Source organism: Calonectris borealis, chromosome 10, assembly GCF_964195595.1.
Source record: "Calonectris borealis chromosome 10, bCalBor7.hap1.2, whole genome shotgun sequence".
NCBI classification, from domain to species: domain Eukaryota; kingdom Metazoa; phylum Chordata; class Aves; order Procellariiformes; family Procellariidae; genus Calonectris; species Calonectris borealis.
Window position 1 is genome coordinate 13,442,899 of NC_134321.1, and position 13,630 is coordinate 13,456,528.

The following is a 13,630-nucleotide window of genomic DNA, read 5'->3' on the forward strand; positions in this document are numbered from 1 at the left end:
TCGATCTGTGTGTGTTAAACCCAGCCTCAAGCGCGCAGTGACCGTGTAACACCACTGGCTGCCATTTTGCGTGGAGGGGTGCAGGCAGTTTCCTACTGCAGAGAAAGGCCTAAAACATTTCACTATAAAAACACAGAAGCAGAAAATAAATTTTAAGTGTTTACTTATGTATTTATCTGTCGAAATCTCTTAAACCAACGTTATGATTTCTGGTAGCTAAAACATGCGTTCCTCAAAATAGCCTACCACCTGACCTCAACACCCGCCACAGCCCTCCCCACGTGCCAGTCCTACACCTCATTAAGATGGCGGCCGGGGGCAAGACTACAACTCCCAGCAAGCCGCGCGCCGCCTCGTCATCTGATTGGCTGCATAGTCCTGCGGGGAACCAATAAGCATCAAGGGCCCTCCGCCCGCCTTGGGGGGTGTGGTTCACTCTGGCAACAGTGCATGATGGGGGTTGTAGGCGCTTTGCCGTCGCGGCGGCGGAGGGCGGCCGTTGCTGGGGGACGGCGCCTGCGCAGAGGCGGTGGCGCCCGGCGAACCCGGCGCGTGGCAGGAAGCGGAAGGGGGCGGCCGGGATCAGTCCCTGACGTGTCGCTCCGAGGCAGCTGCCGCCGCTCCTCGCTCTTTGCTCCCGTCCGGCGGCCGCCATGGGCAGTGAGTACCGGGGCGCCTCGGCCGGGCGGCGGCGGCAGGCCGCGGGAGCGGGAAGGGAGGGGAGCGGGGTTTCCGCGGGGTGCGTGACGGCCAAGGGGCCGCGGCTCGGCCACCGGCTCCCCTTTCACAGGCGCCTTGGGTCGGGCCCTCCTCGCGGGCGGCCCGTTCCCCCCGCCGCCTCCAGGCTGCTGGCGGCCAGCCCGCCCGCCAGCCCCCAGTCTGGGCCCACGGCCCTCGGGGCTGCCCGCCGGCGGCGGCACTCCCTCGGTGGCCAGCCCTGCGCGCGTTTCCCTTCCTCTGGTTCGGAGGCTGCCTCTGGATTTTTTTTTTCCCCTCTCGCGGTTAAAGGTCCCATTTCCTGGTTATGGCAGGTGTTCTAGCGGAGGGAGCTTGCTGGGTGATGCCCGGTGACCGGGCCGCTCGCCGGGCGGGCACTGTCGAGCCCAGCCATCCCAGGCTCGAGTGTGCCTGGTGCGGTGCCGAGGCAGAGAGAGACGGGCTGTCACCTTGGTCATTGGTCATAACGCTTTAAGCCAAAAAATCAAGTCCATTGTCAGAGTAAACTATGAACAGAGATCTGCAGTCTAGAATTAATCTGACTGAATGGGAGTCTTTAGAGTCTGCTACCTCGAGGAAGAGTTGCTTGAAAAGCATCTTAGTCAATCTATATATTGTTGTAGATGTAGGAGAGAATCACGATTTGGTTTAAGTTTAAAACCACAATCCAGTGTAACTTTTCAGGCAATGAGTAGTTTGAAATTAAGTAAATAATTTTTATGGGCTGGTCTTAAAGGGTTACAAAATTGACACTAAAGTTGTTGCCTTCCACAAAGAAGTGGAAAGCCACCGGTAGTTTCAGTTCTTCTGCATTGTCGTATGCTTTTTAATGCAAATCAATCCAAAATATGTGTGCAGTCTTAGATTTGTTTTAGGAAATTTAGCATTAACTTTGTTCAAAATCAGATCTCTCTGCTCATAGGAGAACTTGTGACTTTGCAGATACCCCCTTCTTTTGTATGCTTTTTCTAAGACTGAGACAACTTTGACTTTTCTGATCTAAGGTTATGGCCTTTTGACTAGAAAGCAATCAATGCATGAGACATTCTGTAAAGTAACTTTAATTGTTGCTTATGAACAGTGTGTGGGAATTCTTAAGCTGTATGGCCCAAAAGTAACCCCTGAGTTAAAACTATCTTGGGTATTGTATTTCTCAAATATCAGGCTAGGGGAGAAGCTATTACAAAATAAAAGTTCAAGTGTATTGATAAACTCATACAAAACAATGGCAAGGTTTTCTTGTGCTGTCAACCTACTTGGTAAAAAGAGAAAACTCTTGATCCAGTCCATATTGTACTTACTCAGAGGTTCAGCTAGTAAGATGTATTAAGAACAGATAAGAATTTAATTAAAAAAACCCCAACAAACCTTTGTCCTTAACTGGAACTCTTGACATATAAATTACGTGTCCAAATTCAATTTTACTTGAGCTTTTTCCAGTGTTCTTTGTATCTGTGTGTTCACTTTGTCTTTTAACTAATTTCCTTACAGTAAAATTTCTTGAAGTAATCAAGCCCTTCTGTGTTATCTTGCCTGAAATCCAAAAGCCAGAAAGGAAGGTAAGTTGATAAAATTTTCTTCATAGGTCTGTATTTGTGTAGTATAAAATGTTTACAGCATAGTTTGCATTTGTGGGATTTTGGTTTTTTTTTTCCCCTCGTTGGGAGAATGGCAGTTTTAGGCACACTTGTTTTTAGCGGAGTGCTTTTCTAGGACATCCTGTCCTCTGGATACGGTTGTACAAGAATATATTTGCTGGTAAATGCAATTGTGCAGATGTGGTTATGCCACAGCAGTGAGTGGTGAGGTGTTGAAAAGAGTACATATTGGAGTCTAAACTAGAGTAGTTTAAAAAAAAAAATCTTTGCTTCATAAGTTCTAGTCTAAGATTATTTGCTAAGATAAGCTTCTCTGTATTATTTTTTTTTCGTATCAGAAGCTCTTTCTTGTGAAAATTTAAGACTCATTTCTGTGGAAGTACTAGGAATTACCTTCCATTGGTGTAAGCTTGTTTATTTGGCTTAAAGTTTCAGTAAAGCTTTGTCATTTTCTTTGGCCTTATATAGTATAAAAGGATGAAGAGTGAGTTATTTTCTTTAGGGTGTCCTGTACTTTGTCCCTTCACAAGAAGATCAAGTGCGCTTTAGCTACTATGAAAGTTTGCCTGATTGACTAGATCTTATTATCTTGACAGCTTTATCATCTTTGGTTGTTGTTGTGGTTTGTTTTTTTTCCCCTTTAGATTCAGTTTAAGGAAAAGGTACTATGGACAGCTATCACACTCTTCATCTTTTTAGTATGCTGCCAGGTATGTTTCTTTCCCTTGTTTTTAAGGAAAGGCTGAAATGCTTAAAGGATGTTATGAAGTCTCTAATTTAATCCTGTTTTCCTCTGTTGGTTGGAAATGCAGATTCCCTTGTTTGGTATCATGTCATCAGACTCAGCAGATCCTTTCTACTGGATGAGGGTGATTTTGGCGTCAAATAGAGGTATGGTCAGTCTTTCGCTTGGATCAAAACATTTTTGGACTTGTTCTTACATTCCACTCTATTTTAATGAAGATAAAAACTGAAGTAGAGAGGGAAAAGTCATTTTATATATTATGTAAAATCATAAACCGATGTGGCATTGGGAAAGGCACAACTTTGTGGACAAAATGAGTTTATGGTAGGCTGTGTGCAGTCTATTATATGTACAAAAATTAAGGAGCATTTTGGAGGGAAAAGGGTTAGTGAAGAGACAGTTCCTAATTACCTGCATCACTGCTGTTGCAATCTTCAGTATATATTTCAAGCTTTTTGATTCGTGTTTCAAACCATATGTGTTGTGGTTTTCTGAGTGACATCTTTGAGTCTGTCTCACAGAAGATTAAAATTCATGATAGTTTGTATAAATTTCAGTTTCTTGTAGAGGCTTTCTAATGCAGGTATGAATTACGAATGGTGACAGTTTCCTGAATTCACTTGGTTTTATATATCACTTGGGCTATCTTATCAGTTTATATCATAATGGGCATATATGCATGCATGCAACTTGGTGTACTCCTGAAAAAAGTTTGGGTTTTCCTGTTTAAAATTACAAATAATAAAGTGACTGATTGTCAAAGGCAGAAAGCAAATTCCTACCTCGTTTTATGCAGAGTAAATCTGTTCCTAACAGCAAAAGTCTTTTTTGGCGAACAGATTTAAGGTACTGAGAAATACTGCACTACTTACCAGCCTGACTTTTAACAAGCTTCTGTTATCATTGAAAACTTTTACATTTATGGAGATTTGGAGTTTTATATCTTCTCCATCATGATGTAAGGGGTGGAAAAAACAATCTTTGAACTTCAAAGGCGCCTGGGTATGGTATGCCCCATTATTTTCTTTCACTGTTCTTCCTGTGTCTGGCAGGTACGTTGATGGAGCTGGGTATTTCACCTATTGTCACTTCTGGGCTCATCATGCAGCTCTTGGCAGGTGCCAAGATAATTGAAGTTGGTGACACCCCGAAGGACAGAGCTCTCTTCAATGGAGCACAGAAATGTAAGTAACAGCTGATACTAAAGGCTGATGTTTTAGAGTATCTAACTCTAACAGTAGGAGGTGTAAACTTGCTGTGTCATGAATGTTGGAGTCAAGTATATGGGTTTCTGTCATGCTATGTGTTCATGTTGTGCTACAGATTTCTGTATTTCTTCTGACTGCTCTCTGGCTTGTTAGCTGTTAAACTTCAGGTAGGTTTGTAAAGGAGAAGTATCTGCAATTGGCATTGCTGCTGTAATCTTATCGGATAAACTAAGCAATATGTAGACTGTGGGGACCCAGCCTTTGAACTGTGTTGATCAGTGTTAACCTAAAAAAGTTAATATTGATTAAGATGTTTGTTGTAGTTGTTTTCACCTTGCAATTTCAAGCATGGTTCTTTCTCAGCAATAGGAGATCTCTGTGCTCACTTGATAAATGGCTTTTAGAAAAATCTGAGTATTCTTTAGCTATTTTGTGCTGTACCACACTACTTAGTGATCTGTTTTTACTTGAAGAAAAGAATCATAAATTGCTAAGGTAATATCTAACACCCTCAGACTTTTCAATATCTAAAGCAATCTTCAGTAACCAAACCCACTTGCTTCTAAGTGTATTTGTTTCTGAAGTGTCTGTGTGTATTTGTATTTTCAGTGGCAGATTTCAGACAATAAACTTAACTTGCCCTTGAATTTAAACATCCCGTAACTTATGTATTCTTTCCCAACTTTCTCTACAAAGAAGTGATTTATATTTCTTATATAATTGCCCACTGACATAAATCTCCAGACAAATACATACTTTTTTTTTTTGTATTCTACAGTGTTTGGAATGATCATTACCATCGGACAGTCTATTGTCTATGTAATGACCGGAATGTATGGAGACCCATCTGAAATGGGTGCTGGTATCTGCTTGCTCATCACAATTCAGGTAATTTCTAGTCCTCTCTACTTATTCTGCCTCTGAAAGAATCAAAAAATCAGCCTTACAGACGGCCTGCCCCACATGCAGAGAAAAAAGCTCAAAGTGTGCCTGCTTCCTCACAGATATATATAGTCTTTCCTTATCTTTTAGTACAAGTTGGTTTTTTAACAAAAATTAAAAAGGTATGGGACTAATGCTGCATTTCTTTTTTTACTGTAGCTTTTTGTTGCTGGATTGATAGTTCTGCTGTTGGATGAGCTCCTACAGAAAGGATATGGTCTTGGTTCTGGCATCTCTCTCTTCATTGCTACCAATATCTGTGAGACTATTGTGTGGAAGGCATTCAGCCCCACCACGGTGAACACAGGGCGAGGTAATACGGCATAGCCCATTTTCTTTACTTGGATTAGGATTGAATTATTTGTCAAAGGAAACATAAAAACCCAAGTAGCTTCCCCCCCCGTATTCTTTTAAAATTCCAACTCTTTACATTTTTATATATAATAGTATAATGATCATTTAAAATATAAAATTGCCAGTTGTAGAAAAGTCTTAATTTTGTACAAAAGGCAAAATCTTTTTTTTGCAGTACGTTAACTTAAATGGCAAATGCTGTTACTAGCATCTTAGCTATGTAGTTGCCGTGTAGTGAATCTTGTTAATACTGCAAGTGCTCCTATGCAAGGTGCAAGTACAAAGACATTTCTTTTTAATTTTGTAGTATCTCGCAAGATATTTCCTCAACTAAAATTTCTTACAGTGCCTCCATTAAAACTTGGTAATAGTAGACTGCTGTTGTATTACGGCTGCTGCCCAACTTACTGCCAAATATCATCTGTCTGCTTCTGCTCCCTGCATATCTTACTCTTTGCCCCAAAGACCTTATTCTCCAAACCTGACAGGAGGTGATCTTGTTTGGTGCTGTATAGTAGAAAACGTAAGTGAGGTTATCACATTTGCTGTAATACAAACAATAATTAGTTTCTCGCCATGAATAATACTAGAAAGCATGCTGCCTCCCTCATTTAATTTTATTAAATTGGGAGAGAACTTGGTGAATGTCAATGTTTCTAGAGACCAATAAAGTTATCCCATGTGATTGTTGGGTTGTGATTTAGTTTCTAGGCCACTACAGGGGAATTTAAAAAAAATCTTGGAAATAACATAGCTGATATGAAGGATGACAGTAGTAAAAGCCTGAGGACATGCTCAAGATGAAAAAGACTTGGAGAAATCCCATTCTGAATCCTGTAGTTCAGAAGTATGCCATGTTATGAAGTATGAGACAAAGCACTGAAGTTTGGAGATAATCATAGTACACCTAATTTGGTTTTTCTTTTCCTTTCCAAGGCATGGAATTTGAGGGAGCCATCATTGCTCTGTTCCATCTTCTGGCTACTCGTACAGACAAAGTCAGAGCTCTTCGTGAGGCCTTTTACCGTCAGAATCTCCCCAACCTTATGAATCTGATTGCCACCATCTTTGTCTTTGCTATTGTAATTTATTTCCAGGTCAGTTGGAATAAAGAGGACTGTAAAAGTGTTTGTATGGAAGTAGATCTGTAATCTGCTTCCTTCTACAGGAAACTATATTTTCACTTTCTAGTGCCTTCAGAAGACTCATTTTTGTACCTGCAACATCTGGATGTTCATTTAACACTAGCTTCTCTTTTCATGCTTACTGTAGCCACACAAAAGACTTGAGACCTACTTTGGTCTCTGAAAAAAACAGATGAATGTGTACATGTAATATTGCCTAACCCAAATGTTACTGCTTTTTGCTGGAAAATACTTTGAAGTCTTTAAGCCTCTTACTGTTTGTTGCAGCAAACTGCTGAAGAATATAGAAAGTTTTAATGTTTCTTTTCCTGGACGCTATGTTCAGTCTTCTTGAAACTTCAGACTTATTCTGATGTCTACGTCTTTCATGCCTCCTTATATGTGTGAGTTTAGACAACCCTGCAGGCTTCCAGGGCCTTTGCAGAAGTGTTCGCATGGATAGCCCTCTGGGTAGAGTATGTGTACTTGCACAGAATGGTTGCAGGTTTTTTTCTGTTGCTGTCAAGGCCTTGCACTTGCAATTAATGACCTGTGGTGTGGGTTCATGTCCGGATATAATGGGGGACTTTCTTTTGAAAACTTTTCAGGGCTTCAGAGTGGATCTTCCTATCAAATCTGCTCGCTACCGTGGCCAGTACAACACCTACCCTATCAAGCTGTTCTATACTTCCAACATTCCCATTATTCTTCAGTCCGCCCTGGTGTCAAACCTGTACGTCATCTCCCAGATGCTTTCTGCTCGCTTCAGTGGCAACTTACTGGTTAGCCTGCTGGGCACTTGGTCTGTGAGTATTCCTTCTAATCTTGCATACAGCTTTATAAGAGCACCATTAAAATGCATGGTTGAAGAGATGGTCTCTCTGAATATTAAGGCACACTTCTACAGGCGGTCACGTACTCTGAAACTCCTAAATTAGTAATTTTTTAAAATTAATGGTAGAGTATGAGACCTGCAGTGATGAGTGTAGATGTTAAGTTTCCAATTACCTTTTACCTTGGGCTGTTCTTTGCTGTCCTAGGTATTTTGCTGTTCCTTATTGTGTTGCATTTCCGCTTTAGAAACCGTTTGTGATAGTAAAGTTGAGTCTTTGTGTGATGCTGTAGTAGTAATGATACACAGTGACGTGAAAGTGATATAAACCCAGGCTTAGCTTAATGGCTAAGAAATAGTGAGAAAGTTGGTGACTGCTTGCTTCCTTCTTCTAGGACACGTCATCTGGAGGCCCTGCTCGTGCTTATCCAGTTGGTGGACTTTGTTATTATCTGTCACCTCCAGAGTCCTTTTCTTCAGTATTAGAAGACCCTGTACATGCAGTTGTTTATATTGTATTTATGTTGGGCTCCTGTGCTTTCTTCTCTAAGACATGGATTGAAGTCTCTGGCTCCTCTGCCAAAGATGTAAGTTTAAAACGATAAATTATGTAAGCTTACATGATGAAAACAGATGGGCTGTTGTAAGAATAAGACTGACTTTCTTCTGAAATAGCTGTTATGCTAGTAATCTTGTTGGTAATATTTATCATTTGTATAAACAGTGACTATGTCTTTTTTTTAAGTGGGGAGAATGAGGGCAGAACGGGGGTAACTTTTTCCCTGTTTTCTTTACTGCTTTTTCAAAACCACCACCACCAAAACTAAAACAATTGTTTTCATTGGCATTAGGAAACTTTGAACATTGCTATGTAACATCTGATCAGTGTGAGGGCAGGCAAGGTAACAGGAAAGGTAGAAACTCTTTCAGTGCCAAATGACAGATGCACCGTGTGCAAGGCAGTTGCCACTTCAGAACTTGCAGGTAAAGCTTGAATACCCATGCCTGGCATAGAGAGTTCTTAACTACTTTTTGGGGAAGATTAACTAGAGATTGTGACTTTTAACTTGAGAGCACTGATAACAGAGAATATAGTGCAGTGCATTAATGTACCTGAGCCTAGCTTCTCAAAATTTCCATTTGCTACAGGATATTTGATATTCAGCAACTATATCGTTCTGAAATGGGAATTGGAAAACACGATGGAAAATAGTTGTCATCGTGGTATATTTGTATTGTGTGGTTTTGGGTAGGAAATCAAGTTTGGCAGCCATATGGAATGGTTTAATCCATTCTTTAACAAATATGTAATAGTTGCACAGTTACTGTAACAGCATGAGTGCTCTCTTGTTTTGGACTTGCATCTAGCTTCTTGTTGTCAGGCATGCAGGGAGGCACTCGCAGCCATGTATAGCCAGATTTTTATTTCAGTATAAGCCAACAAACAGTTTTTAACACTTTAATATACTTTCCTGATACTGAATAAAATTATATTAAGTTCATGTAAACAAGGTCAGAAATAAAAATTGATAAATCGTTACTTAAATGTTCACTATGTAGTGGAAAGCTGGTAGCTTAATCATCTGAAAGTGTGTTTTCTCAGTACGTTAGATTCAGTGACAAGCATCTTCAGAAGTTCCCCTGCTAAGAGTTTCAGTTCCCCTCAGTTGTTAGTAAAATGTTTGCAGGGCTCTATTGTAACCCTCTACAACTGCAGAAATCCAATTTAAGAATAATGTTCCAAAAAGGGATTCTTTCTAAGTTTCTGTTATGGCCCCACAGATAGTTAACTCAACTTAATGTAGGAAACTGAAATGGAGTGGACACTTCATAGGATGGTTTTGCTAACATCTATTAAACCCTAGCCAGGAGAAAGGTAGGTGGCAAAAGAGGAATTGAATTATGTGTATGAGAGCCCACCAATTCCCAGGTTTTCCTTTTCTTAATAGGATTAGAATTATGCAAAAAGCTTCGCGTAATTGACAGTGTGGAAAAGTGCCTGTGACTGCAATCTATCTGAAGTTAAAATACTGGATATTTTAAACTCAGATGAATAATATAAAAAACAAAACCCAAAAACCAAAACAATGCAAAAAAACCGCCAAACCCACTACCATTTACTGAAATGTCTTGCTTCTGTTTTCCCATAATACTAAGTTCTGTGGTCTTGGCAAATGACGCTGAACTTACTTGCTCCATTCCTTGATTCAATACAGGTTGCCAAACAATTGAAAGAACAACAAATGGTAATGCGAGGCCACAGAGAAACTTCAATGGTACATGAACTAAACAGGTGAGCTACACATTTCACGGGCTATTTATGCAAAGTGTTATGGGGAAATACATGGCAAATTTTGCTTTGACTTCCGTTTTCTAGATCCTAGAACACAGATATTCTTTTGGCTTCAATGTTACATGCATGAGACATAGAATATTGTCTCATTAATGGAAGACTTGTACAGTACAGCATATTTTTACCTTACAATTAGAGAATGTGCCTTAAATTCTGGAGCTTGTATTTCCCTGTTGTTGTATTTTTTCGTTTTTGTACTTTTCATAGGATAGCTAATAATGAGCATTTGAGTGTACTTTACTACTTCAAATTGACGCACAAGTATTTTTTTACTGTAATTTTTAATGCATTATGTCTTGGGTACTGTTTTCACACAAACTTTGCTTCTAAAAAAGTAGTTACTTAAATCTGCTAGGTGCAGAGGTAGGCAGGGGTTGGTCTCTCTATATAAAGCGCCTATCACCATATTGATAAACATTCTTTGGAACCACTCTGATGGTTTTCTAATTGCAGGGTAGGACCTATGCACCCTTCATGTTACAGAAATGTTATCGTAACTTTAGATTTCAGTCATCTGCGAATGACTTGAAGAGCTTAGTAGCCACAAGCTTAGTCTTTGTGCTTAATTGCATGGTAGACTGTAATACCTTCTCTTCTTAGCTTAGTATTTTTTTCCGTCCAGTCAGGTTAAGCTTTTTATTTCCTTACCTAGTATACTGGCACTATAGCACATTCCTTATCTTGGATTGTAGACCCATGAGAGAAGAGAGTATTCTGCCATTGACTTTTTTCCATTCATGTAGTTCCATTCTTGTTTTTTTAACCACCTGGTTAGATTATCTCTGTAGTGTTCTTTCTGTTCTCAGTGGGATTGGTTTGCTAGGAAAAAACCTGCCTCATTTAAATACTTTCCATAGATCCCTAGTATATTTGTTAATATCCTGAGCAAACTCTAATGGCACCTTTTCTGTTCTCATTTTCTGTTCTACAGGTACATCCCTACAGCTGCTGCATTTGGTGGTCTCTGTATTGGTGCCCTCTCTGTGTTGGCAGACTTCCTTGGGGCAATTGGGTCTGGAACTGGAATTTTGCTCGCTGTCACTATCATTTATCAGTACTTTGAAATTTTTGTAAAGGAACAGAGTGAAGTTGGCAGTATGGGAGCTCTTCTTTTCTAAATCTAGCTTCTCATGGACCCAGGAAAGAGGGGAGGAACATTCTCAAAATATAGCCAGTCGGATGAAAAGAAGTAACGTAAACTTGATAATGTCATTCTATAGGAACACATATTTTAATAATGTTTCCAAAGCGCATTCCCTTATGTTCAAACTTTTCTAGCATACTGTTTGCATTTTATAAATTGATGAGGAAAAATGTGCAAAAAATTTTTTTTTTAAGAAAATTGTTTTTTAATTATGTGTTAGAGAATCAGCTTTCTGGATTGGATTTAGTTCAATGACTCTTGAAATCTTTTTGAGCCCCTTTCAAATTTAGTATACCTGAAGCCTTTACAGGTTTTAATAAATGTTTGTTAAATTAATGTTTGGAAGGGATTTTTTTCCATTCACCTTGTTTTTGCAGCTCCTTTGCAGTAGTGGTGAGAAAAATCTCTCCCTCTAATGCTCAAGTTCCATAATTATGGTTGTAAGCACAAGCAGTGTTTAATATGTTCAGGTTTGTGTTTGGGTTTTTTCCAGTATGGCAGATTTGGAAGGCAGTTGTTTCTTTTTACTAAATAATATCTCTAATTCCAAATGTTTTGTCTTGTAATTACTACGGTAGACCTTGTCATATGTTGAATTTTGGCTTGAGACTGTTGTCCAGTTTCTGTATAAGATAGGAATGTGTTCTTTCCCACCACCTTTCCTCCATAAGCAGAAAACTCAGGTCAATCTAGATTCTGCCAGAGTCTGTGCCTAAGAGTTGCAACTTTGAAACTTGGTTATACCGGCAGCTTTGTAAAACCTTCTAATTAGTTTTCATTGCCATTAGTGATAGTACTTCTAGTTCTGATGCTAGCTGAAAGAAATGGATGTTACGGCTGCTTAGATGCAAATCTGCTTGTGCTCTTTGCTAAAGCTAAGTTTCTCTCATTGATAATAAATTCTGGTCTTGTAGCAATCAGGATATTATCTGACTACTCATATCTAGTGAATTTTGAGTCTCATTACCACAAAGGAGTGTGAAAAGAATGTATGTTACTTGTCTGTTTCTATAGATCTAGATATGCCTTGTCAGATAACTCTTGTAAGTTGCTTATGTAGAAGGCTTTTCCGTCCTATAATCTCATTGACTTGAATGGTGCATAGAAAAGTACTTTTTTGGAAGGTATTGGGACTCCTCCTTTTTTTGAAGATCACACCTTCACCTTGGAGAAGTTACAGTGAAAGGCTTTAATGGACCAGAATAGTACTTAATTTTCCCCTTTGATTTAGATTGTCAGTACTAATCAGGTGCCTAGGACCAAATGCAAATATTTGTGTACGAGTCTTGTAGATACACTTTTCCTCAATCAGTATTGGACAACGTGGAAACCAGAATGAGGAGTTACAATGTTGGAATGTTTCTCTACACTGCATCAACATGCCTTCTGTGCGTTTTTGCATGTTGGGCTGACAGTATATGAATTGCTGTTTCTGCTTGGAGTGATGGGACTCTGTTACGTACCCAAGGAGCACAGATGACATCCAGAGCCCTTTTTAATGCACTGAGCTCAAATACCAAAAGCGTGAGAAATCTGCGAATTTGGAATGAGATACACCTATCAATAAAAGTGAAACTCCTGGGTGAGGATCACAATTGGAAAAGGAACAAAAGTATTGGGATAAAGTATCCGTGAAAGGCTCACTACCAACCATTCACTATTACTTCACGCTACATTCAATAATTCTTCTGTCTTGCATAAAGTACTGGTATGCAACAGCACAATTTTGATGTGAAATAAGGGACAGTTAAAAAGTGACTTTAAAAGGAGAGGGAAGGCGCGTGGTATGGTGGTTCTGCTTTGGGGATTTTTTTGTTGTAGTTGTTTTTCCAGGAAGCCCAATACAAATTTTGTTTTGAAATAAAAAGGACTCCACTTTTGGGCACGCAGCTCTGGCTGGGCTGGAGCTGTACTTGTATTTTTGATCATATCATCTGTTTGAACTGGTTGCAGTTTAGACCGTTAGCTCTTCAGTGTCTAAGCAGCACTTGTTCTATGCATCTGTATTTTTGTTGTCTAGTGGTGAAATCTTTGTCTATTATCAAGCAGCTATGTCCTCGAAGCAGGACCTGCTGATCATACCGCGGACGTTCACAAAAAGAAATAATGCCTAAACAATCTGCTTTATAATGAAATAAAGTACATCTTTGGAGCTAATGCTTGGCTTTTGGTGCTTTGAATACTGTTACAATTCTAACACTTGTAGAATAACGTTACCTGCCTACGAGACTGTGAAAGTGATCTCTCTCAAAACAGCTGTTTAGAGTGTCAGTGTAAAATAAAGACAAATTGTATTTACTGCAAGGTCTTCTCTCAACAATAGGTTGCCAAAATAACAGCACCTTAACCATTCCTCTGGGCTTCCTGTTCCAGAAGAATTGCAATTCAAACGGCAATGCACAAGTAAATAGTGGGAGAGCGAGGTAATGATGCATCAGTTTAACAAAAACTGTATTTCCATATGAAATACAGTGCCAATCTTTTTGTAGCATGATAGTAGTAACAGGATATTAATTGAAACAACAAAACTCAAAACTGATGATACTCCCAAAATTGTTTTGCCCTCTGAGTTTTTAAACTTAACTTGGAGTGAGGAAACATTTTATCTTCCTC

The 13,630-nt window shown here is 39.6% G+C and overlaps 1 protein-coding gene across 1 annotated transcript; it reads left to right on the plus strand.

The window, feature by feature from the left end:
• The first annotated feature begins 468 nt into the window (after positions 1-468).
• On the plus strand, positions 469-13,174 carry SEC61A1 (SEC61 translocon subunit alpha 1). Its single transcript, XM_075158922.1, has 12 exons — positions 469-660; positions 2,209-2,276; positions 2,960-3,025; positions 3,128-3,206; positions 4,113-4,244; positions 5,047-5,156; positions 5,370-5,523; positions 6,501-6,661; positions 7,297-7,494; positions 7,916-8,107; positions 9,737-9,813; positions 10,805-13,174. Exons 1-12 carry the CDS (start codon positions 654-656, stop codon positions 10,989-10,991), a joined length of 1,431 nt encoding a protein of 476 aa, XP_075015023.1. The 5' UTR covers positions 469-653; the 3' UTR covers positions 10,992-13,174.
• Positions 13,175-13,630: the final 456 nt, after the last annotated feature.